The sequence below is a fragment of the Patagioenas fasciata genome, chromosome 12 (genome assembly GCF_037038585.1).
Source record: "Patagioenas fasciata isolate bPatFas1 chromosome 12, bPatFas1.hap1, whole genome shotgun sequence".
NCBI classification, from domain to species: domain Eukaryota; kingdom Metazoa; phylum Chordata; class Aves; order Columbiformes; family Columbidae; genus Patagioenas; species Patagioenas fasciata.
In genome coordinates this window covers 21970349-21991811 of record NC_092531.1, presented here as the reverse complement: position 1 = coordinate 21991811, position 21463 = coordinate 21970349, and the positions used below count along the sequence as shown (strand labels likewise).

Below are 21463 nucleotides of genomic sequence, written 5' to 3'. Positions count from 1 at the left end.
GTAAGTCTCCTGCCACCCAAGGGCACAAAATCAGGCTCTACACCCAGAGAAAACCATGTGTGTGAGAAGGCAATCAATATTTTGAGTGATCTGGACAATGTAAATCCAGTTTTGGATACAGGAAAAACATTTCTGGTTGTACAAGTCTAGCATCACGTTTTCATGAATACAACCTTCCGGGGGAGTACCAAGCCAAGCGCATTTTTGTTATGTCTTACATAGCTTTATGTCCAGGGTCCAGAGAAGCTATCAGGAAAAACACGGGAGGTCACAGATAGTTCAAGGAGCGTCTCTGCTTGAGCACACACCAGGTGAACGAGGAAATGCCCACGGACACCAAAACACCGTTCAGGGTAGTGCAGAGCACACAGCAATTAGACGTGTCGGGACTGGAGCAGGAATCTGTCTTTTCCAGCTGGGACATGTATGGCCTTTTTTTTTCTGGTTCCTCTCCACAATGTCCTTGCAAGGATCTAGGTCAAAGCCAAGTTCCTGAGGGCTTTTCTGGCACTGAAGCGGCTGTTTGGGTCTGTCCGTCTCGTATTTCATTCCCTTTGTCATGTGGATATTTTCAGATATATTTCACATTGCCCTGCCTTGAACAACCCCTGTCTTTTCCATTTTCTTTGCAAATCAAAGGTCCATCGCTTCAGCCAGGCCCAGTAAAGGTACATTGCTTTCATTTTAAATGAAAGTTCCTATTATCACAAACTGTCCAAAATAATCAAAGATTTCACTGTATCTGATCACATCATTAACAATATCAATTAGGCAATACTAAGAACATGAAATTCATTTCGAAGAGCTGCACTATCGGAGCAACAGCCTAACCTGAACAGTAGTCAAATAAACTTGATAAGTCAGGACAATTCTTGGGGAAAAGATGCCTTGTTTCAATATTCTGATTTCTCTTTGCATTACAAATGGCTCTTACTGTTCAGCAGTCCCTAAGTAAAGAAATGAACTCGGTACTAATAAAATATGTCTCCTACCAGAAGGCCATGAGTTCCATGTATGGCAACACACCTAGAGAAGCAGTGGTGGATAGCCAGGTTATCAAGGTACGTTGGGCGTTCGTATCCTCCTCTCACATCCACATCCTCAGCCAAGTGAAAATGCACAGGGTAACTGCCCAGGATTTGCTGCCCCATGTTTTTTAATTCCACTCCTGACATGTGAACAGAGCTAAAATTCCTTAGGATCTGTTGAGACATATGTAGATCCAAATAAGGCATTACAGTATAAACACATGGAAAAAGAAAAACACTTAGTTTTTTTTCCTCTCTCATTAGGCAATATGTTTGCAGAGTAAAACGGGACCTGATCCCGAAGGAGGTGTCAGCCCCTGCTCTGACGCCCAGCAGCGCAGCACCTGCAGAGCAGCGTGCCAGGAGCTGCACACCTGCGGGCACAGGGCTGCCAAGGAACCGCTGCCAACACCACCAACAGCATTTAGTGACAGCGGCGTGTGACACGGCTATGCACAGCATGCTCCTGCCAGCTACAGAAAGGGGTGGCATTTACCACCAGGCTCTATTTGCTGGCAACTTTTATCTCTGTCAAGTGATTTTAGGTCAGCGCTGCACAGCTCCCCAGCTGATGGAGGAGTCATTTCACACAAAGGTCCTGCACCAGTAAGACTTTGCACCTCCACCCAAAACACATGGGATGACTGAGAGGAGGCACAACAGGGTGAGACCCCACACTTCTCTTGGCCATGAAGGGAGCAGGTTTGCTCTTCAGGAAGCACAATTTCTTCAGCAACATCTCACGAACTATGTAACTTCACACTGACAGTGGTGCCACTCAGGAATCCCTTCTAGCCCAGGGAAAGGTATGTTTTTGTATACATGGTGAATAAAATAGTACAGCCTCATTGCAAGTCTAGTTTTGCAAAACATGCCAACAAACTTATCCCTTCTTCATAGACATCCCTTCTTTCCCCCAGGCACAATGGCAGTTTCATACATTACATTGCGTGTTTAGAAACCAGGAAAGGAACTATCTCAAACCGCCTACAGGCACATGCACGAAAAATGACTCACTTTAATATGTCCTCCAAACGTGTCAAAGGAGAAAAACTGGCACTGATTTTGTCCATAACAGGAATCTTCCATTTCTCCTTGAATAAGTATATTTCTAGTCAGAAGACCAACCTCTGCCCTCATGTCGACACCATCTATGACTTCTCCAATGTGGAGATGAAGTGGGCTGCCTGTGAAAATCAGAAACCTTTTTATTCAGGTTGAGCACACCATCTTAATTACTGTTTTGTTCTAAGCAATTGCACACTTTTGATTTAAGCAGTCATTAAGTCTGGGGATGTGCCCAGTTGTCAGTATCTGATCCCAGAGGAGTTCAGCACTTCCCCCGGCTTCTACAAAGGACTGCTGCCTCTGAACAGACTTTCAAATCCCAATATAATATTGGGGCCTTCAGGTCTCATGTGTTTATGGGACAAAAACTATTTTAAAAGACAAGTAAATGTAGAATGTAAAAGACAAGACAATGTAAATATCTACCACAAATTAGTAGCTTGATGAAAATATTTCATACCATCAATTTTCACTTGATTTCTTTTACATTCAGGGCAAGGAAGGAGATTAAACTCTTCAGCTTGATGCATAGAATAATCTGTACTGGCAATGACAATCCGGTCACCTGGTAACCAACTTGTAACCTCATCCACCAAATGAAGAATTATTCCTTTGGACACTTCCACTTTAAATCCATTATGAGGTACCCCTGAAAAATGAAGCAATCGATTTTTTTATAGTTGTGCATGACAAAATCATGCAATTAGCCAAGAAGTACACCAGATTAATTTTTATCTAGATAACTCTGTGTGTGATAGAAGTGCTCAAGCCATTAAATGTGTCAGTGTCATCTCTTTGCAGGCAGCTAAAATATTACTTTGTGAGAGTACTGTTGTTAGCTTGGTCACTGTCCATACAAGCACAAGACTACAGTATTGCTACCATTGCACTGTTCAGATTCACAGCAGCCAGAAAAAGCAAAGCAAAGCAACAGAAGACAGGTAATTGTCAGGGAAAACTAAACCTTTTATCCATCCACTGAAAGCAGTAACAGTGAAACGGGTGCCATCATAAGTGAGGAACTCTTTTCGGGCTACAGCTAACCCTGTTGTTCCATTCCTGTGATACTCTCGCTTATCTTCTACTGTAGAAAGCCGGTCCCCTCCGAGGATCCCCACCAGCGCCCAGGGCTGCCTGAAGGAGACCGGGAAGGAGCAAAGCGAGTGAGGTCCGAACCTTCCATCCCCATAGAGCTTGGGCAGCCGGGTCGGGAGCAGCGTGGCACTGCATCCTCTCCTTGCACTCCTCCCTCCCCCGGCCCGGGTTGCCCACCCGTCAGACCCGGTCGAGCACCCGGTCGCGCCCTCGCTCGGGTCGGGCCCCGTCGGGCGCGGCAGCGCGGCGGCCCGGGCGCGGAGCTGTCCATGGTGGCGCCGCCGGCCCGTTCCCCCCCCGCGCCCGCCGCCCGTCTCACCTGTAGCCCAGGCGGGCGATGAATCGGCTTCCCAGGCGGTCCCGCAGCAGCAGCCGCGTCTCCAACGTGAGGCTGCGGGCGGCCGAGTCCCCCACGGCGGCCGCCACCACCCTGCCGGGGGCCTGGAGGGCCAGGAAGGCGCGCAGCCGCCGGCACTCGCCGGGCTGCAGGTGGGTGTCGAAGCGTCCCGCCGCCAGCACTCGTGCCGTGCCGGCGTCTAGGATGCGGAGGTTGAGCCCGCGGCTGCCCCACCGCCTCTCGGAGGAGTAGGAGCCGTGCACGAGTCCGCCGGGGTGCAGGGTTTTGTCCAGGAGGGTCCAGGAGCGGGGCCGCCGGCCGTGCAGCTCCAGGACGCCGCCGCGACCCACGCCCACGAACTTCTGCCCGAAACCCTCCACGGCCGCCCCCTCAGTGGCTCGCCCGTACAGCGAGATGGTGGCCCGCGAGCCGTAAGGGCAGCGCTCCGAGCCGATGTGCAACTCCCCACCGTCGTGGATGAGGATGTAGCGGGCCCGCAGGGTGATGGGCGGCCCGTGGGGGCGGTCGGCAAACACCAGCTTCCCTGTCGAGCGAGGGGAGAAAAGCGGGGTTGGGGACGCGCACCGCCGGGGACTGGGAGCGCAGGGGGCCAGCAGACACGGCTGGGCCGCCCCCGCAGCGCCCGGCCTCCGGGAGCAGCCGGCAGCCCCGAGGGGACGGGCGGCCCCGCTTACCTCCGTCGCGGATGACGAGGGAGTGGAAGGTGGCAGAGCTCTCGAGGCGCAGGGCCGCCCCTCGGCCCACCACAGCGGCGCGGCGGGTGTCGGAACCGGGTCGCCACGGGGCGAGGTGCGGGGCGGCCTCCGGGCAGGGCCCTGCAAGAGACGGACAAGCGGCGGCAGCGGTGGCGGGACACGGAGGGGCGCGGAAGGGCGCGGAGGGGCGCGGTACCGACCTGATGCGCTGCCGCCGCTCGCTGCTCCCCGACGCGTCCCGCGGCGGCGCCGAGACCGGGACCGGGTCCGGGTCTGACGCGAAGGGCAGGAGGAGCCGCGGCACCCGGGGCTCCTGCGGTTGGCGCGTCCCGGGCGTCGCCACAGCCGCTACCTGCTGCCCGGAGCCGCGGGCCCCCCCGCCCGCAACACGTGCGCCGCACCGGCTCCTTCGCCGCGGCTTTGCACGGAACCGGCGCCGAGACACATTTTCCTTTTTGTTTTTTATCTCCTTCACTTAAGGTAGTAAGATCAAAACCAGAAATGCCCCCGTTTCCCAGCTCCACACAACCCCGGACACGGCGGCGCAACCATAACAGCAGTACGAAGAAAAAGCCGGCGAGGAGAAAACCCCAGCGGCAGATCGACGAGAAGCACCGGCGGGTTTCAAACTTCGGCTGCACAGATCGCTTACCTATCGCCGAGCCGCAAACTTTGTACGCCGCCTCTCGGGAGCTCCCGATCCGGGCTGCTTGGCACCGCGGCTGCGGGCGGCAGACAAGGGGCAGGCAGGCGCAGGCAGCTCCCGCTCCTCCGCTCCGGCTGCCTCCCCTCCGCCTCCCTATTTATATCCATCTCCCAACCGCTGGCGGTGCCCGCACTGTTTACAGCAGCGGAGCTGCTGGCTCCTCCCAGCCGGGGACGATCCCTCCAGCCTGGACGTGTATCTGCGACCGGAGCCCAGATGCTCGGGGCCGGGCAGAGCCCCGCTGCCCGCACGCAAAGGTCCTCCCTGGCTCCGAACCCCTGGGGGCTGCGGACTCCCCGCCGGCCTCCACGGGGTCATGGGGAGCAGGGCGAGTTTCAGCCTGGGGAGGGCCCTGGGGGTCTGTGCAGATCCCCGGAGCAGCCGGCTGGGCTCAAAAGCCCGATGCAAAGTGTGCAGCTGGGGGCCAGCTGCCTCCCCAAGAAGGGCACGGGGTTGAGGCACGCCAGCCCCCAGGCTCCCATGTGGTTACCGGGGCTTGGCATGGCTTGGCCCTTCTTGGGAGGCAGCTGGTCCCTCTGGCACCTTCCCACGGGGTCTTCTGCCCTTTGTTGTCCTGCATCTGGTAGATGTACAGAGAATGCTGTAACCCAGTGGCTGCAAAAGTTTCCCTGACAGTGGGTGAGCAGAGAGGTAGCTGCCACATCACGTCCCATCACCTGACCAAATCAACCTGCAGCCAGCATGTGGTGGAAGAGAGGAAAAACCTTACAAGGTGCTCTGACAAGACACAGAAAGGCCATAGAAGTTGCCCTGACAAGACACAGCCTGAAGAAAACCCACATGCTTTTATCCCCATGGCCTGGGACCGCATTCCTGGCTTTGACAGGTTCCTGTCTGGACTCCAGTCCTAGTGGACATGGCAGTGCCTGTGGAAGTACTGGCACTGGTTTGTTTTCCATGAATCAGAATATCACATTTTTAAATAGACTCTAAAATATAGCATAACTCAGCTTTCCTGGGGACACATAACGACAGGGAACAGTTTACTGTGGCCACTGCCTTCTACCTCCCAGAGTCCACACGTACAGCCCCATCTCCACTCCAGAGCCCAACACCTAAAGAAGACGAGCCAGAAGCTGACAGGCAACAGTGCCAACCATTGCTCCTGCCCAGGGCCAGAGCCTAAGAGATGCAAAGCCACAGGTGCTGCTGATCTCAGAGACATTTGTGTGCCATCATCTGGTCAAACCGTTACAATCTGTCACCTCTGAAATTTATTCTGGTGCAGGATTTCTTCTGACAGAGGGCACAAAGAGGCTATAGTCATGTTAATAAGGAACAAGTGCTGTCAGACAAAATATGGGAACAGCCTGGAAATGGGGGGGGTGGGCGAGGGGTACAGCCATGTCCAGCACTCCACACAACAGCTCTGGAGCTGGAGCAACACTCGCTTGTGCTTAACACAACCCATCCACTTTCTTACACCCTGTCCTGGAACTCAGAGAACTCCTGAATCTGAAAATAAGCATCCGCCCCAAAGAGAAACAAATCCAGATAACACTCCCTCATTTCAATACTCCATAAATACAGGGAAACGTTAGAGCTGCCACGTTTGCTACCGGCTGTTCATCTATCATTTAGTGCTGGCGCTTCTATTCCTGTCTCAAATAGTTTTTGTCATTTTCCTTCCAAAAAAGCGGCATTAGTCAGAGTTGTGCCTCCTTATCTGAATATGACATATACGAATGCAGGTCATGGGAAAGCAGAGCTGTTATCAGAGGTATAGGAGGCTGTGGTCAAATTTTTTTGGAGAAAGATTTATCTACTGGTGGAAGTTTCAGGCAAGACAAGACCAATAGGAATATTTTGTCTTAAAATACACTAACAATTCTCTGAATTCCACAGTTCTAGAACCACAAAATTTGAGGTAGAAGAGGACTTGAACCTTAATTTTACACCTGTAGGGGCCCTAGAAATCTCATACCTCTTCATTTAAAACACTTATTCTGTGCAAAAGATTTCACAGACTTGCAATCTAAATAAAGGGCAACAATGATCGATCTAACACTGTAATAGCAGAAATAAATGTAGCACAAGCTTTGATTCATGCTGAACTTTGTGCCGGCCTTGTGAAACAATCAGTAAAGCCAAAGTCACTCTGGTCTAAATGGGACTGCTCCTAAACAAGAACCCAGTATTTTTAAGGTACAACCACTGTTTAAATCCGTCAAAGGCATTTTCCCTCTGTAGCCTCAAAATCCACAAAAATACACAGGTCTGATGCTTCTTCTGAAATAACTACTTTCAGATGAATTATTTCAGTGCTATTTCCCTTCTATTTTAACGGCCTGAGGAAGAAAAATTCTGAGTAAATGAGACTGGACAGATCATCCTGCTTTTCTAAAGATTCCTGTCTCTTGTTAAGGAAATCCAGAAGCTCCTGTAGTTATCTGCAGTTTGGTGCTCAGGAGCTAAACTACTTTCCTTCCACTCTTTTCCAAATTTCATTTTTCGAGATGATTTTTGTTTTGCAGCAGCACTGGCTTTGAAGCTCACACCACAGCGCTTGGTTACAGAGCACATCCTCAGCACAAGCACATTCCCAAACATCCTCACACCTGCGAGTGGGAAATCATGACTAACACACACTGCCTCCAACATATGGCTGATGTAACTCTTCTCTGCAAAAATAACCAACCCAAACCCTCCTTCCAGTGTTATTATTAGCTATAAACTTAAGTTCACCTTTCTAACAAATAAAAATGGGCCATTTTCTGTAATGGGCTACCAGGTATGTGGCAACCTTGACCATGTCTCAGCATGTCGCAATGACTTTAACGCTTTACCTGCAGACATGACCATAACATTTGGTAACGAATATCAGTGACTTCATTTTAAGGCAACGGCAGAAAACAAAGCTGCTCTACATGAGTCAGCTGCGGGTGAACCCACTCCCAGAGCACCAACACCTCTTCCCAGAGATACGCATCTTGCACACGAATGCAGAGAGGATGGTTCCTCCTCTCTAAGTGTTTTTTTCCCGGGCACACTCCCTCTCTGGGCGGTATCCTGTTTCCTTCTTACTACTGCGAGAAAGGAAGGAGAAGCCGAGTCAGCATCCCCTGAGCAACACCCCATTCCCACGGAGCGGGGAACCGGAGGCATCCCGGGATCAGTCCGGCTGCGCGGGGCCCGCAGCAGCGCCAGCGCAGGCCAGGCGGCCCCAAACCCCCCATCTCCGCATCCCCCCTGCCGCGGGCACCGCTCCTGCGCCGGCAACGGGGACACGGGGACACGGGGACACTGGCAGCGAGCGGTGGAGCGGTCCTGCCCCTGCGGCGCCGCGGCGGCCGAACGGGGGCGCCCTTGCACAGCCGCTGCCCGCCCCGGCCAGACCTCCCTGCGCATCCTGGGAGCGGGGGACGCGGGTCATTAGCTCCTGCATCATGATAACTAACACATACTATTTTTTTTCCCCTCCTATTGCCAGCCGCAAATCCTGCAATTCTCCACCTTTTTTTTTTTTTTTTTTTTTTGTAAATTCATTTTACGCTCTCAGCACAGCGCAGCAGTATTTCCCCGGGGAAGCCCCAGCTCGAAGCAGGGAGGGGAACGCATCAGCTTCTGGTGGGAGCTGGAGTTGCTGGCCTGGCCGGGCCCCTGGGGATCACTGAGCAACACACCGCTAATGCTGGTATTAGAGCTGCACTCAGGGGCCGCCGTGTGCCTGGCAGCCCCACCGAGCTGAGCACCACGTTACCACAACGCAGCTTTTAGTGCCTGTATTAATTCTCACAGACTGTCTCCTTATCATGGCCCGTCTGTGGTGACTGCCCTCTGCACACTGTACCTGCCTTTGTCTAGCATCTGCTGCAGGCAGAGACCGCTTTCTACCCGCCTCGTCACAGACCTCCTGCCTAGGCCTGAGCGCTCCAAGCTGGCTCCAGCTCAGCCTGAATGCTGAATGCCAGCTCCCGGCATGGCACAAGACCACCGTGTACCAGACCGCACCCAGTGATGTCCTCCCCTCACCCAGCAGCACAGAGAGCAGCCCCCAAAGTCACTCAGCCAGCACCAGAAAGCATGTGAGATACCAAAGCTATATCTCTTCCTTATATACCTACCACTTTGTTCACCTTTGGGCTCTAATGGTGTCTTCCTCGGTTTAAGCATTTGCTTCTTGAGCAGAGAGGTGGCCTTGGACTGCTGAGCTTCAGACAAGACTCCCATATCCCTGAGAAGCTGAAGCACCCTGCGTAGCAAGAACGGCTTCACCTTGTGCTGGGCCACCTTGAGAGGACTGATATGAATTTTGGGCAGGTTGATTTCTTGATCACAGTTATAAAACCGGAAGAGATTCCAGGCCAAGCTAGGTCCAAAGGTATCCATTAAAATATATCTGGAAAGTTTAAGGAGCATGTCACAGGACAGCTGCTTTTCTTGTGGTTTCTGGCCCATGTTCTGACTCAGCCAACTTTTTCTTGCCTGGTGGCTCAGGAGAGAGCTGCTCCTGAACGGGCTGGTCCCAGGAAAGGTTTTCTCACTGTGCAACAGTCCTTCATAATCCAGCTCCCACAAAGAACTGTTGGAACTCAGGCTATGTTCTGAAATAAGTGTAAATACAGTAAAACCCATTAAACACGAACAGCAAAGAACCCAGGTGGTTTTGTTTCTTTAAAATATATATCTAAATTTGTCAGTGTTCTGCTGTAACCCTGGATACAGTGCAGATTGCTACTTTGACAAACTTCCTGAATGTTTCAACAAGGCAATCAATACATTTGCTATAGATGGGTTTTCAGGTACTGTAGTGTAATAATGTTTATTTGTAATTTTTTATTTAAACTATTTTTTTCTGTAATGCTCAGGAAAACTGTATTTGTTACACATACATACACTGCAGAGTACAGAGATTCCTAAAACAAACAAAAAAAATATCACCAAAAGAGTATGTACTATTCCATATACATTTTCTGAACAATGTTCAGAAAAATAATGATTCCTATTAAAAACTAGAAAACCTTTTTCATACATGACTAAGAAAGGAAACTTTAACATTCCTGCTGGGCTGTTTGCATTTTGGGTCCAGTCCCCAGGCCCAGCACAGCCTCTAGGTTTCCAACAGATACAGGTTGGGCTTAAATGAAAGGGTCAGTTTGGCTTTCTAGGTGATCTCCCTGATCCCTGCCTGCTGATCAAAGCCATTAGCCTGGTCTAACAGGGTTAAGCTGTGGTTGCTCAAGGGCCACAGTAGGTTTATTCTGTGGACAAGAAGGTACCGGTGTGCGGGAACCGTGGCTCTCTGGAGTTTAAATTTGTTTCTAAGGTAGTGTCCCTACCCAGCTGTTCTTCACCCGGACTGAGCCTGAAGGTTCCATTTACACCCTGAGAAATGATCAATAAAACAATTAAATGCAACATAAGTACGCTGGGGCTTCATGATAAGTAAGGCTGCAAACACACAAGAAGGCTCTAACAAATAAAAGGGACGGGGAACCTCTAATTTAATTGCATCTTGCCAAGAGCATTTGAAATAGTTAATGTTTTAACACAACGGCATACTGCTAAAGGCTGGAGGTCACGTCCCCAGAGCCCTGGAATGTGCCTGCACCTTTCCCTCTCTCTCATTTCTAAGCAGAGGAAAAGATTTTTAAGAATGTTCTTCTATTTCCTAGAGAAGGATCCCAGTCCAGGAATGTCTGAGAAGCTTCAGGTATTGTTTTTTATTTGATTTCAAGATTAGGGTTATCAGCTTCAAGTAGTTGTTACTCATGGTCCAGGGGAATTTTTTCATATTGTACCTGTACTAGTTAAGTATTCTGCTACTATGTTGGAAATTTACATATCAAAAGAGACATTTATGGTTGTAATTCATCCCTGAATTACTTAGAAACTGCAAAATATAACTGCTAGGACTAGATGGCAGTGGATAACTCAGGAATATGTCAGAATTAAAGCAGCATTTTGCACCTTTACTGCCTCTTTCATTGAGAGCAATCGATAACCATTGCAAGAACCCTGTTCATAAGACCTCTGAGAGATCAATGAGCTCTTCCACTAGTAACTGATGGGCTCACAAAGAGAGGAGCAAACTGCTTGTGTGGGATACCCGGGAGGAACAAGGGGAGAGGAGTAACCCAGCTCCAGGAGGAGCCCTGTGCTCCTTCCTCCTGTTGGATGTGTTGGGGGGCAGCTGGTCCATGAAGGGCTGCATGACTGCTGCCACCCACCTGGACCGGTCTGAGCCGACGGGAAAGGGCTCTGGGGCAGACCCAAAACATCCCTAAGTGCATATAATGGCACCGCTGCAGCGGAGTAACTTGAAATGTAAGCCATGTTAAATCTTTAAGCAGGTCTGCAAGCTTTCTGGAACAAACTGCTGTGTAAAACATTATTCAGAATAAACAAAACTTTGGATCAATGTCTAGCACTTAAAGGCAGCCCTTAAACTAAAAAGGGCCTGAGTAACGAAAGCAGAAAATAAATTAAGGGCCCATTGCATGCAGTCACCTCCAAAGCCACAGTCAATCCATGCTGTGTCTTGGAAGTTAATCTGGAAACCAGAGACGTGTTTCCCTTCCTTTTTTCCATCAGATAAAAGAAAGGGTTGGTCCCAGCAGCCACAGGCTCCTTCTCCTGTCCCGGGCCAGCCCGGGGGCTCCGGCCTCAGCCCACGCTGGGCATCAATAGCAGCGGAGGCCGGAGCGCTCCCGGGCCCGGGGGGCTGCAGCACCGCCTTCCTCTCTCCTCCTCCTCCTCCTCCTCCCCGCCATCACTGCCCTCCCCACCGCCGGCCCCCCGGGGACACCGTCACCGTGTCGCTACTGACTGTTGACACTCGTCGCCTGCGCCCGGGATCCGGCGCCCACCAGGAGCAGCAGCGGCAGCAGCCGGGCGGCGGGGGAACTTCTCGGGGGGTCCCGCCCGCGGGGGGCACCTGCAACACAGACAGAGGGGTTGGCCCCTCAGACCCCCGTCCCGCACCCTGCCCGCTCTCGGCGGCTCCTCACCTGGCTGCGCCCGGCGGAGCCGCATTGCTGCCGGCGATCCCTCGGCTGCCGGCCCGGCCGTGCCCGGGAGTCCCGGCCGAGCTCGGAGCTGCCCCTCGGCGCGGGGCCCAGGCGGCTGGGAGGCTGCCCGGGCTGCGGCAGGAGGGATTTCCCCCCGACCTGGACACAAAGGCCGGTTATGTCGAGAGCCGCCGTCAGCCGGCACTTCCCCGCGGGGAGCTGGGATGTTCTTTCTGGTCTCTGCCGAACGGGAAAACTTCAGCCACGTCCCCCGCAGAACAGAAGGGCGATCACACCTTCGCGTTCAGCAGCCGCCAGGTAGAGCGACAAGCACAGGCGACAGAGTGGCCCAGGACAGAACTTGCCCGGTCCCCGGCAAGACCTACAGGAACCCGGAGTTTTACTTTGGAAAGCAGCGCCCTGACTGCTCACAGCACACCGCACCAGCAGGAGATCCACAGCACACAATACTGACCTTTGCAGGAACCAGAAGACAATTTACAAGTAACATGCTGAAGGTGTAGGGTTATTTTTTCCCCCCTTAAGACAGCAGGCATTTACTCTAATGCTTTCTGCAAATTTAGTTTGGTTAACTACGCAAACTCAGCTACAAAACCAGACATTGCTGAAGTGTCACAGAAGAGATGCTCACCCTCCTGATGGGAGGGCCAGCTTGTCTGTTTTACCATTGTAACAAACTTACGTGATCCAAATGTTGCACAGTTGGAATACAAGGTCCTGCTTTCAAATTGACACCCATCTGATCTAAGAATTACTGCCCCACTTCAAAAGCAATCAATACTAAGCAGGTAGTTTCCGTGCTTTACCTCACTCCAATAGCAGAGTGCCCCCCAGCAAAGAGCTACCCAACCAACCAACCTACCTACCAACCAACCTACCTACCAACCAACCTACCTACCAACCAACCAACCTACCTACCAACCAACCTACCTACCTACCTACCAACCTACCTACCAACCTACCTACCAACCTACCTACCAACCTACCTACCTACCTACCCACCAACCTACCTACCTACCTACCTACCTACCAACCAACTAACCTACCAACCAGCCAACTAACCTACCAACCAACCTACCTACCCACCCTTGGCCATTGCGGGGAGTACAAAACAACTGCATTTGCACCACAAGGAATTTCAGTGCTAAAATGGCTGGTGAATTCCACAAGGCTACAGAGAAATAAGTTAAATGGACTTCAACAAAATCATTAATTTACATTCATGAGAACAGACCTAAGGAAGAAAACATTTTCCAAATGAGAGCAATCAAGGTTTACTGCTGAACGAATAACCAGAGGAAGAAAGTGCATTGGTTCTCTTTTTCTATGTTTGGCATCATTTAGAAAACGCAAATACAACGCAGAGTTTATAAAATATATGTACCATATGAAGTGTAAATACAGGTTTAAGCAATTATAAAGCTAAAGGGACAGTAGCCAGGACAGATTTGCCACAAGTTACAGCACACACCTGGAAGAATGAGGAGGACAAATGCAGCAGAGACAACACAGGGTACCAGGTCTCCACGTGAATGCAAATTTAATTTATAATAGTTACATAAATTTAAAAAGAATTCACATCAAACTCCCTGGAAAATGCTGCCTTTAATATTGCAACAAATATTTTCCTCTGTCTTTTCGGAGTACAAACATTAAACAACTACTGACAAAAGCAGATGGGCCGCATCTTACCTTCCTGGGAAAAGCGCTTCGCACACGGCTGTGCTGGGTGAACAAAGACAGTGGGTCACACAGGAACACCGGATACACATCCACATCCAGAGAAAACGATGTTGGTGATCATCTACACCCTCGGAAGACCCGTTGCATAATTTATCCCGACACAGCCATTTTTACAGCGACACCTTGGTAGCTCTAAAATATGCATAACAAGTTCTCGTAAAGCCCAGATTATGTATTTAAATGAGAAAGCTGGCAGTTTGCTGGAACAAACCATTTTCTAGCCCCATTTAAAGTTTCTCTTTCATAACCTCACATCATCCCATTCCCCATCATTTGAGAATTCTATTCTAACCTATTTTCTTTAAACAAATGAGGGCCTGAAATCTGCCGTCTTATACATAGTTTCATGATTTGGCCACAGATTCTTTCAACTATTAATTCTCATGTTGACCAGCAGTAGTGTTTTGAAATGCCTTGATACAAGCTTAAAACATAAAGCAGCTCACTACCACTATTTGTTTTCTTTTGTGTAAAGGCTATGCCAGAAAATTATTAACATTGCAGAATTCAGTAAAGAACTATTGGATGGGAATGGGGCTACAAGGAGAATTAAGGGACCAAACAAGTAAACAAATTATTGAATTAAGAGAGGGAAATTCCATACTGGTAGATCGCTGATAGGTCGCTAATTAACATTTTAATTCATGCAACATTAGTGTTTGTTAAATGTAGGCGAACTTTGCAAACTAAAGTAGACAATGCAGAAGGCAGAACAACAACGAGGCACCTCTGAGAATTAGGCAGGAATTTGGATAAATAAAAGATAGTACAAGTGGAAATCAATGTTCAGCAAGATTATTGTGAATTTAGGCTGATGGGACATAAAGGACAATACTGAATTTAGATCTGGGGTTCTCATTAACAGAGGAATATCGACCAAAAGCAAAGCAAATGCAAAGACAAGCCACAAAATAACTGCAGGAGTTAGAAAAGTAGTAATTAAAGAAAATAAATCAATTTATGGGGAAAAGGTTAAAAGTACCAGTTTGTTGATGTAAAGAGTAGCTCCAAGGGGTCATGGAAAGAAACGCTGTAGAGTGAAGTTTTCAGAGCAATACAAAGCTCAATGTGGTTATCAAAAAACACCGCTTAAGTAAAAACTGCCCAAGCCACAGCATGGACAGGCTTACACTTTCAAACATTACCTTGAATACCACAGACATCAGCTTGAGTTGCAGTCTCAGGAAGAACACGGGTAGAAACAGAGAAAACCCACTGCAGAGTTATGAAGGTGCAAAGCAAGCAAACAAACAAAGGCAGACGTGTATCTGAACAGTTATTTAAAGCACAGGAGGGAAGCAGGACGCTCGAGGTGCCCATCGGGCAAAACCCGCCCGTTTGGGCTGGAACGGTCACCAAAAGAACCGCTGGGGACCCTGGTGCTCGAGGTGTTTAAAACACACGACTGGTAACACAGATCCAGATCCAAATTTGAAGGATCAGGATGACCTGGAGCAGGACGCGTGTCCTCATTTCCCCCACTCCCAGTGAAAATACCAGTTTGTCTCCTTTACAGTAACAGGGCCAAGTGACTAACCCGGGACAACAGACACACTTGCAGTGCTGACCATTAACTGCAGGGCTCATGACAACTACGTTCAAACATTTCTTCTAGGCAATGAATCATGTTTTCTCATTACTTAAAACCAGCTGAACACCATTTAAAAGTAATCTCTTTCACATTTGATTTACATACCAAGCTTCATGGAAATGTTGCTTTGTACTTGAGGAGAACTTTCCTTGAAAGGAAGGAATTAAATAGTGAAATTCAAGTTTCTCTGTCAAGATCTGTACTTTACATTTTCTTTGTGTATAAAAAAACATGCACCAAATAAGATTCCAAAATTCAGCAAGCTCTAATCCATGCATCCTTTATTCCATTACAATCACTGCGTTGCATTCTAGCAACAGGACACAAACTGCAATCAATCGCGATCAATTTATACAACAATCTGAGGCTTACAGTACATTTAAGGCCTTTAAATTTGGAAAAATTAGACCTATGCTAGTAGTGTAACAATTTGTAAGTGTCTTGCATTTCTGATGCATAATCTGTGCGATTCCAGTGTCAAAGAATCAAATTGCTTCTAAACTAAAAAGATCAGCTCAATGAAAATTTAGTTACATAAATTCATCAAAACATAAATGTGTAAATTTTTTTTCTTTTTTTGTCCTGGAAACTTTATAAAACTTTAATAGCAAAATAATATAGGGATAAAAACATATTTTAACAAAATGTATTCAATCATATACAAACCAGAATTTTGCAGTTTATTGTAACTAGACTTAAATTAAAACTACCAATTAAGAATCTATGCACAATGTAAATTCAAATATGTACAGTACTTTTAAAAAGTCTACAGGAATGCTTTACAGAAGGAAATGTCTGTTATGGCTATTATTCAGACCATCTGAATATTAAAATGAGTTTTCTAGTAGTAAATTTACACATTTATCTTTAAACAAAAGCAATTTTGTCCCCAGTTCCTTTAAGAATATTCCAGTTATGTTTATACAGGTAATGGAGAGGTCGTTACAGAGTTTAGCCCCATATAGTAGTTTATTTTCAGGAAAAAGGATATTTAAATAATTTACTCGGGAAGATCAGTAAGTTAACAAAAGAACACGAGAAGGGAGGAGGGGGAACTTCATCACAATAACTTTCCAGTTACAATACCACAGCTAGAAACTTTACAGAGAAAGTCCTCCCTTCGACTGAACCCTTGGCTGATTGTTCAGAACAAGCTGTAGCTCATAACAGTTGTGTTCTCCACATTGAGAACACCGGGAAAAAAAGTCTTTGCAGGACAGAATTATAAAGACAGAGAAAACTGATCTTCGATTAATACAGCACTAGGTAAAAAGTGTCCCCATAAGCAGCTAGTATTCCCACTTCCTTCAGGGCAACAAAGCTAAAAATGGTTGGAATTACAGTAGTTGACCATTTCTGTGTGCATTAGTAGAATAATTTCCAGATATAAAAGACAAATTTCATCAGATGTTTGATTAGAACACCCTCAAGACAGGGTATTTCTTCATAGTATAAAGCTATTACAGCTATCCAGTTAAAGCATGTGCAAAACCAGGTAATTTCTTCTGTTCACAGTAACTGAGGTAAAATCAGGTAGGCTTCTTCAGGAGTTGGGAAGTTCATGAGATATGAACTGTTTTAGTCTCTCTAAGTACTGTGCATAAAGCTCTATGTCATTATGCCCGGCCCCTTCCACCCAGAGGGGCTCCACGGCTCGCGGGCACCGCTCGTACATGGCCAGGCCGTGGGAGAAGTCGATCACCTCGTCTTCGGTACCGTGGATCACCAGCACGGGAGAGGTCACTTTCGAGATCTTGTCAATGCTGGCGGATGGAAAAACAAAAAGATAGCTTAGTTTGGGCCTTTTATACCATTAAAGAAGCAAGCTTAACTATTGATACATAATCACCGCGTGTTTTTAAATGGTTGCAAAACACTGGAATTGTGGCCAAGTGGTAGGGAACAAGGCTCACTCCCAAAACAGACGTGTAAACTGGAGTCTGTGCTGCCACCACCAGCATCCCAATGGTTCTAACGACAAGAAGCCCAAATGGGCAGCACACCAACAAAGCTTGACACAAAAATCCCCCCAAAACAGTGAGTATATCTATCACAAAATCCACTGAGAAGCAAGTAAGATTCCATGGGACCCACTGCAGGTGTGGACTTCACATTACACAGTATCACCTTCCAATTAACAGATTAAGAACTAATTAATGACATTCCAGTCACAAGACTCATGCAAAAAAACCCCAAAAACCTCAGTTCATGAGGTCTGAACTGTCTTCAAACCCTCACACTGAAGCAGGTTCAGCTAAAGGATAACAATCTGTTCTTTGTACTGATTATTGATGTTCAAATGATAAGAAAGAAACCTGCAGGAGAAGAGTGTTACACAAGGATATTTAACTGCAAACCAAAAGAAACATACATGATTTTACGTCATGCAACTCACTTCTTCTGCAAAGTGGCCTTAAAGTAATTATTTTCTCTTTTGTTCCAGCTACACTGAGCAGCCCAGTGATGCCCCTCATGGAAAACTGGGTTCAGCGGAATGAAAAGAGCAACAAAAGCACCTTCACACCTATGAATTCAGGCCAGAAAACCCCAGTTACGAAGCACACTGGTCACATGTGAACTCTACATGGTAACCAGCAGCCTTCTCCGACCGCCTTCGTGCAGGCACCAACTTTTATTGCCAGACGACCATATCACATTGGTAGTTGCCAGTAATTCCAAATGAGTATATAAGCAGAGTGGTAATGAACCCTCAGCCTCCTACCAGCTCCTCTGACATCAATAAATGGAGGAATTGGCTCAGGACATTATGCACAGTATGGGATGAAGTGGGTGGAGAAATGAGTATCAGTAATATTCGATTTAACAGAAGGACAAGTCTATTTCTTTGTGCTGTCTAATAAAAGCTGCTTGGATTTTTCTGCTCTAGAAGAAGCAGCAAGCATGCAATTTTTGTAAGACTAGAGGTTTTACAAAGTGATCAAGACTGCTTAAAACCATTTAAAAGTACGGATGCCAACATACACCGGTTTAAAAACAGATTTAAATAAGCTTTATGAAAATATAAAGCTATTTAAAAATTAAGATGTAGACTGAAGCACTAAACCTCATGTATATAAATCTCAGCACTTGGTATGCTAGAGAACTATCATTACTATTCCAGTAAACAGTTGAATGTAAACACATTTCTGCCTCAATACTTCTCCAAAAACCAGGCTTCAAGTCATTTAAAGAGGAAAAGCGTTATTTTTCTGTCTGGAACCTGAGTTGTGTGCAACTACGCTGAATTCAGAAAAATACCCCCAGAACATAAGAGACAAATCAGAATAATGGAGTTACTTTTTGTTTTCCCTCCATAATTTTAATCCTCAAATAAACTTCATAGCCAAACTCTTTACAATCAACAAGCCATATAAACCGACATCTTAAGCCCACAAAGGGTCTGTCCCCGAGTTCCACGATGTGTCAGACACATCAGCTACATACAGCTACAGAGATCATTATATATAATTTTGGCAGCCAGATACTAAGTTCTCATTTATTGTAGGAAACCAGGAAGTCCCTTTAACTTCAGTATTCAGATAAAGGAGCTATTTTTTCCACATACATTCACAGACTATTAAGCCAGATAATATTTGTATTTTGCAGAAAATTGGAAAGCGTCCCAACTGCCAACTCAGCGACTCATAAGGCAGTATTTAAACTGCACATTAGACTTACTTAGTATTCTCAGCCACACTGCTCTGCAGCTAGAAAAATCTACAGAGACCAAATTCTCATGGAGTCCCAACACAAAATGCACATAATAGCAATTCACCGTAGGTGCACACAGAACTATTTATCTCCCGCCGTGAAGACGGACAGTTGAGCCGCAGACATTCAGGAAAGTACAGTGCTGTTTATTTTCAGCGCTGACAGGGCAAGTGAAGTCAGACTGACAGCAACGACCAGCTCAGCAGGGTAAGAACAAAATACTCAAGGGCTACAGTGCATCTGTTGTCACTGTCCCCCCCTCCCACTTTGTCTTTTTTAAACTGGTATTCTGTTTGGCTGATAGCAGCTAATCACTCTTACTTTTGTCATCAGTGCTATTTTTAAGGCTTTCTTTTTTTCCCCCCTGTAGCAGAAGCATTTGTAAATATTGGATTGCAGGTTTAAGGATGATGAATGGGGAGAAGCGTGTTTCAAATTCTGACCACAACTTCAAATATTTATTTGTATAATAGCATCCATCTATCTATCTATCTATCTATCTATCTATCTATCTATCTATCTATCTATCTATCTATCTATCAGCATAGATACTGTGAGAGCCAGTATTACTTGGTCACTATCACTTCTAGCTGTCTTGGCTATATCTACAGCCTCCCCACCTTCTAATTTTAATCTGTTACAACTACAATAAAACAAACATAACAAATGCTATTAATATCCCCTACTACATTTATTGCAAATGTGACCTTCTGAAGCAAACTCAAGCTTTGCATCAGGCTTCAGAGAGTCTCTGCTTTACCCTCCCCCTTCCAGGGTGACATCTGTGCCTCCCCTCACTTGCCACAGCTCTATATGCACTTCTACAAAGAGATTGTGGCAAATGAGAAGCTCTAAAAGATTCCTAGAACATCTGCTATTCCCTAATATTTGGACACACTAATTTAGGTCTGTTGCAATGGCTTTTCAAATGAAACACTAGGCTATAAGGGCAACTGGTTTGTCTTGAAACCAGTTGTATGTAGCTTTCTACATGTAAAATATTCTAGTGCTTCTTAAAACAAGCTCAAAATCTTCCAAAAAAGGGACGGGAACTTACTTTGCTTCGATCAGACATTAGGTTCTTACACGACCTCCATCATGGAGGAAGAAATACAAGCCTCGGTATCTTTAGTGATTTTAGATGGACGGCACACCAAAGGTGCAGAAGTGTTTTTACTCACAAGGACCAAAGGCAAAGAAACACTAACTGCATTCCCTCGGGATTACACCTGAAATGCAGAACCAAACTGAAAAGTGAACCTCACCAGCCTAACACTCAGGCCTCTGACACTCTCTTGTTTTCTCCCATTAAAAACATTAATTATCTATATCTTTTTCTCTGCTGATCTGGTAAAGCCATAGCAACATTTTAACAAGCAGCTTGAAAAGAGCACATCCATTTCATGATATCATATTACCTTCTAAATCAAAGCTGACCAAGATGCTAAGGGTGTACAATTACTCATTTGTTAGTCATTAGTCTGAAGGACTTAATAGTCAATTATCAGTTGTTAAGCTACTACTCCAAATTTGACAGCACAAAAATCCTAATACTTACAACCCATAACACAAAAAATAGGAGAAAAATCAGCTGTAAACAATAAGAATTTCTTTGTTTGTTACAATGACTACCACATCAGTTTGAGACTGACATCAGCCTGCTTGTTACATGGTGAATCTCTGCTTGGATTTAGAAGGTGTGTGTATCTGAAGTTTAAAATGCAGGTGATAATTCAATAAAGTTCCCTGGAAAGTTACACAGCTAGTGTCTGTCAAACACCTAAGGAGCATGGTGAGTATAGAACAATCCTCTTTGCAGCGTTTGTACGTACCTTGGAAAAGCATCAAAGCAATAGGTTTTCCTAGTGTCAGGAAAAGCCACCCGTAATCCCGACATCAAGGGAGAATGAAGGATTACCGCTGCACACTCGTACCGAGATGCCAGGTCTACCGTAGGGACTGTACCAATGCTCTGGCCGTACAGAATTATGTTCTCAGGACTAACACCATACCTGTAAAAAAAAAATAAACAACAAATCACATTTCACATTATTAAACCCAAACTCAAAACAAAAAGAGAGGGATAAAAAGAAACCAAACATCCCTCCTACCCATTGTAGCTCTTTAAAATCTGTTCCTAGGAAGTATGAATTCACAAGTCTAAACTTTAAAACAGTCCAGCAGAGTAAATAATCAATACATTGCACAGGCTGAAGAGAGCTATCCACGGAATGTCAGTTTGTTTGTCAATCTTCAGCATCTCCACGAACACCTCTTATCTTTTACTCCACAGCACAGTAAATTATAAATTAGACTTCCCCACTATCCAGAGTCACTCTCAGGAATTTCAATTAGACTTTCTTTTGAAGGCTAACAACCCTTCCACTGTTAAAACAAGAGAGTTACTCCTCTGCCCACCTTTCTTTCCATGCACCGGGAACAAAAAGGCCAAACTGCCTTGGTAGTGCAGCTAAAG

The 21463-nt window shown here is 46.8% G+C and overlaps 3 protein-coding genes across 9 annotated transcripts in view; all 3 read right to left on the bottom strand.

Moving 5' to 3' along the window:
- CEMIP (cell migration inducing hyaluronidase 1) overlaps window positions 1-9150 on the bottom strand; it is a 111670-nt gene extending 102520 nt beyond the window's left edge. For 3 of the 6 annotated variants that reach the window (XM_065847123.2, XM_071814041.1, XM_065847124.2), the window contains exon 1: window positions 4897-9022. The gene's annotated coding sequence lies outside the window, so the exon portion shown is untranslated. The other 3 variants (XM_071814040.1, XM_071814044.1, XM_071814043.1) reach the window with 3 other exon arrangements.
- The window catches only part of LOC136106667 (cell surface hyaluronidase CEMIP2-like), a 52976-nt gene extending 40936 nt beyond the window's left edge, over window positions 1-12040 (bottom strand). For both annotated transcript variants that reach the window (XR_011741112.1, XM_071814039.1), the window contains exons 1-9: window positions 11922-12040; window positions 11741-11848; window positions 9036-9515; window positions 4224-4364; window positions 3511-4072; window positions 3061-3230; window positions 2557-2745; window positions 2046-2215; window positions 993-1202 (exon numbers count right to left, since the gene is read on the bottom strand). Coding sequence is in view for 1 of the 2 variants with exons in the window: in XM_071814039.1 (XP_071670140.1) it covers window positions 993-1202; window positions 2046-2215; window positions 2557-2745; window positions 3061-3230; window positions 3511-4072; window positions 4224-4364; window positions 9036-9515; window positions 11741-11848; window positions 11922-11946 (2055 nt within the window). In the remaining variant the exon portion in view is untranslated. The remainder of the gene's footprint in view (window positions 1-992; window positions 1203-2045; window positions 2216-2556; window positions 2746-3060; window positions 3231-3510; window positions 4073-4223; window positions 4365-9035; window positions 9516-11740; window positions 11849-11921) is intronic.
- Window positions 12041-15540: 3500 nt separating this feature from the next.
- ABHD17C (abhydrolase domain containing 17C, depalmitoylase) overlaps window positions 15541-21463 on the bottom strand; it is a 29635-nt gene continuing 23712 nt past the window's right edge. The window contains exons 2-3 of the mRNA XM_065847744.2: window positions 20820-20999; window positions 15541-17039 (exon numbers count right to left, since the gene is read on the bottom strand). Coding sequence (XP_065703816.1) covers window positions 16820-17039; window positions 20820-20999 — 400 coding nt within the window. The 3' untranslated portion in view covers window positions 15541-16819. The remainder of the gene's footprint in view (window positions 17040-20819; window positions 21000-21463) is intronic.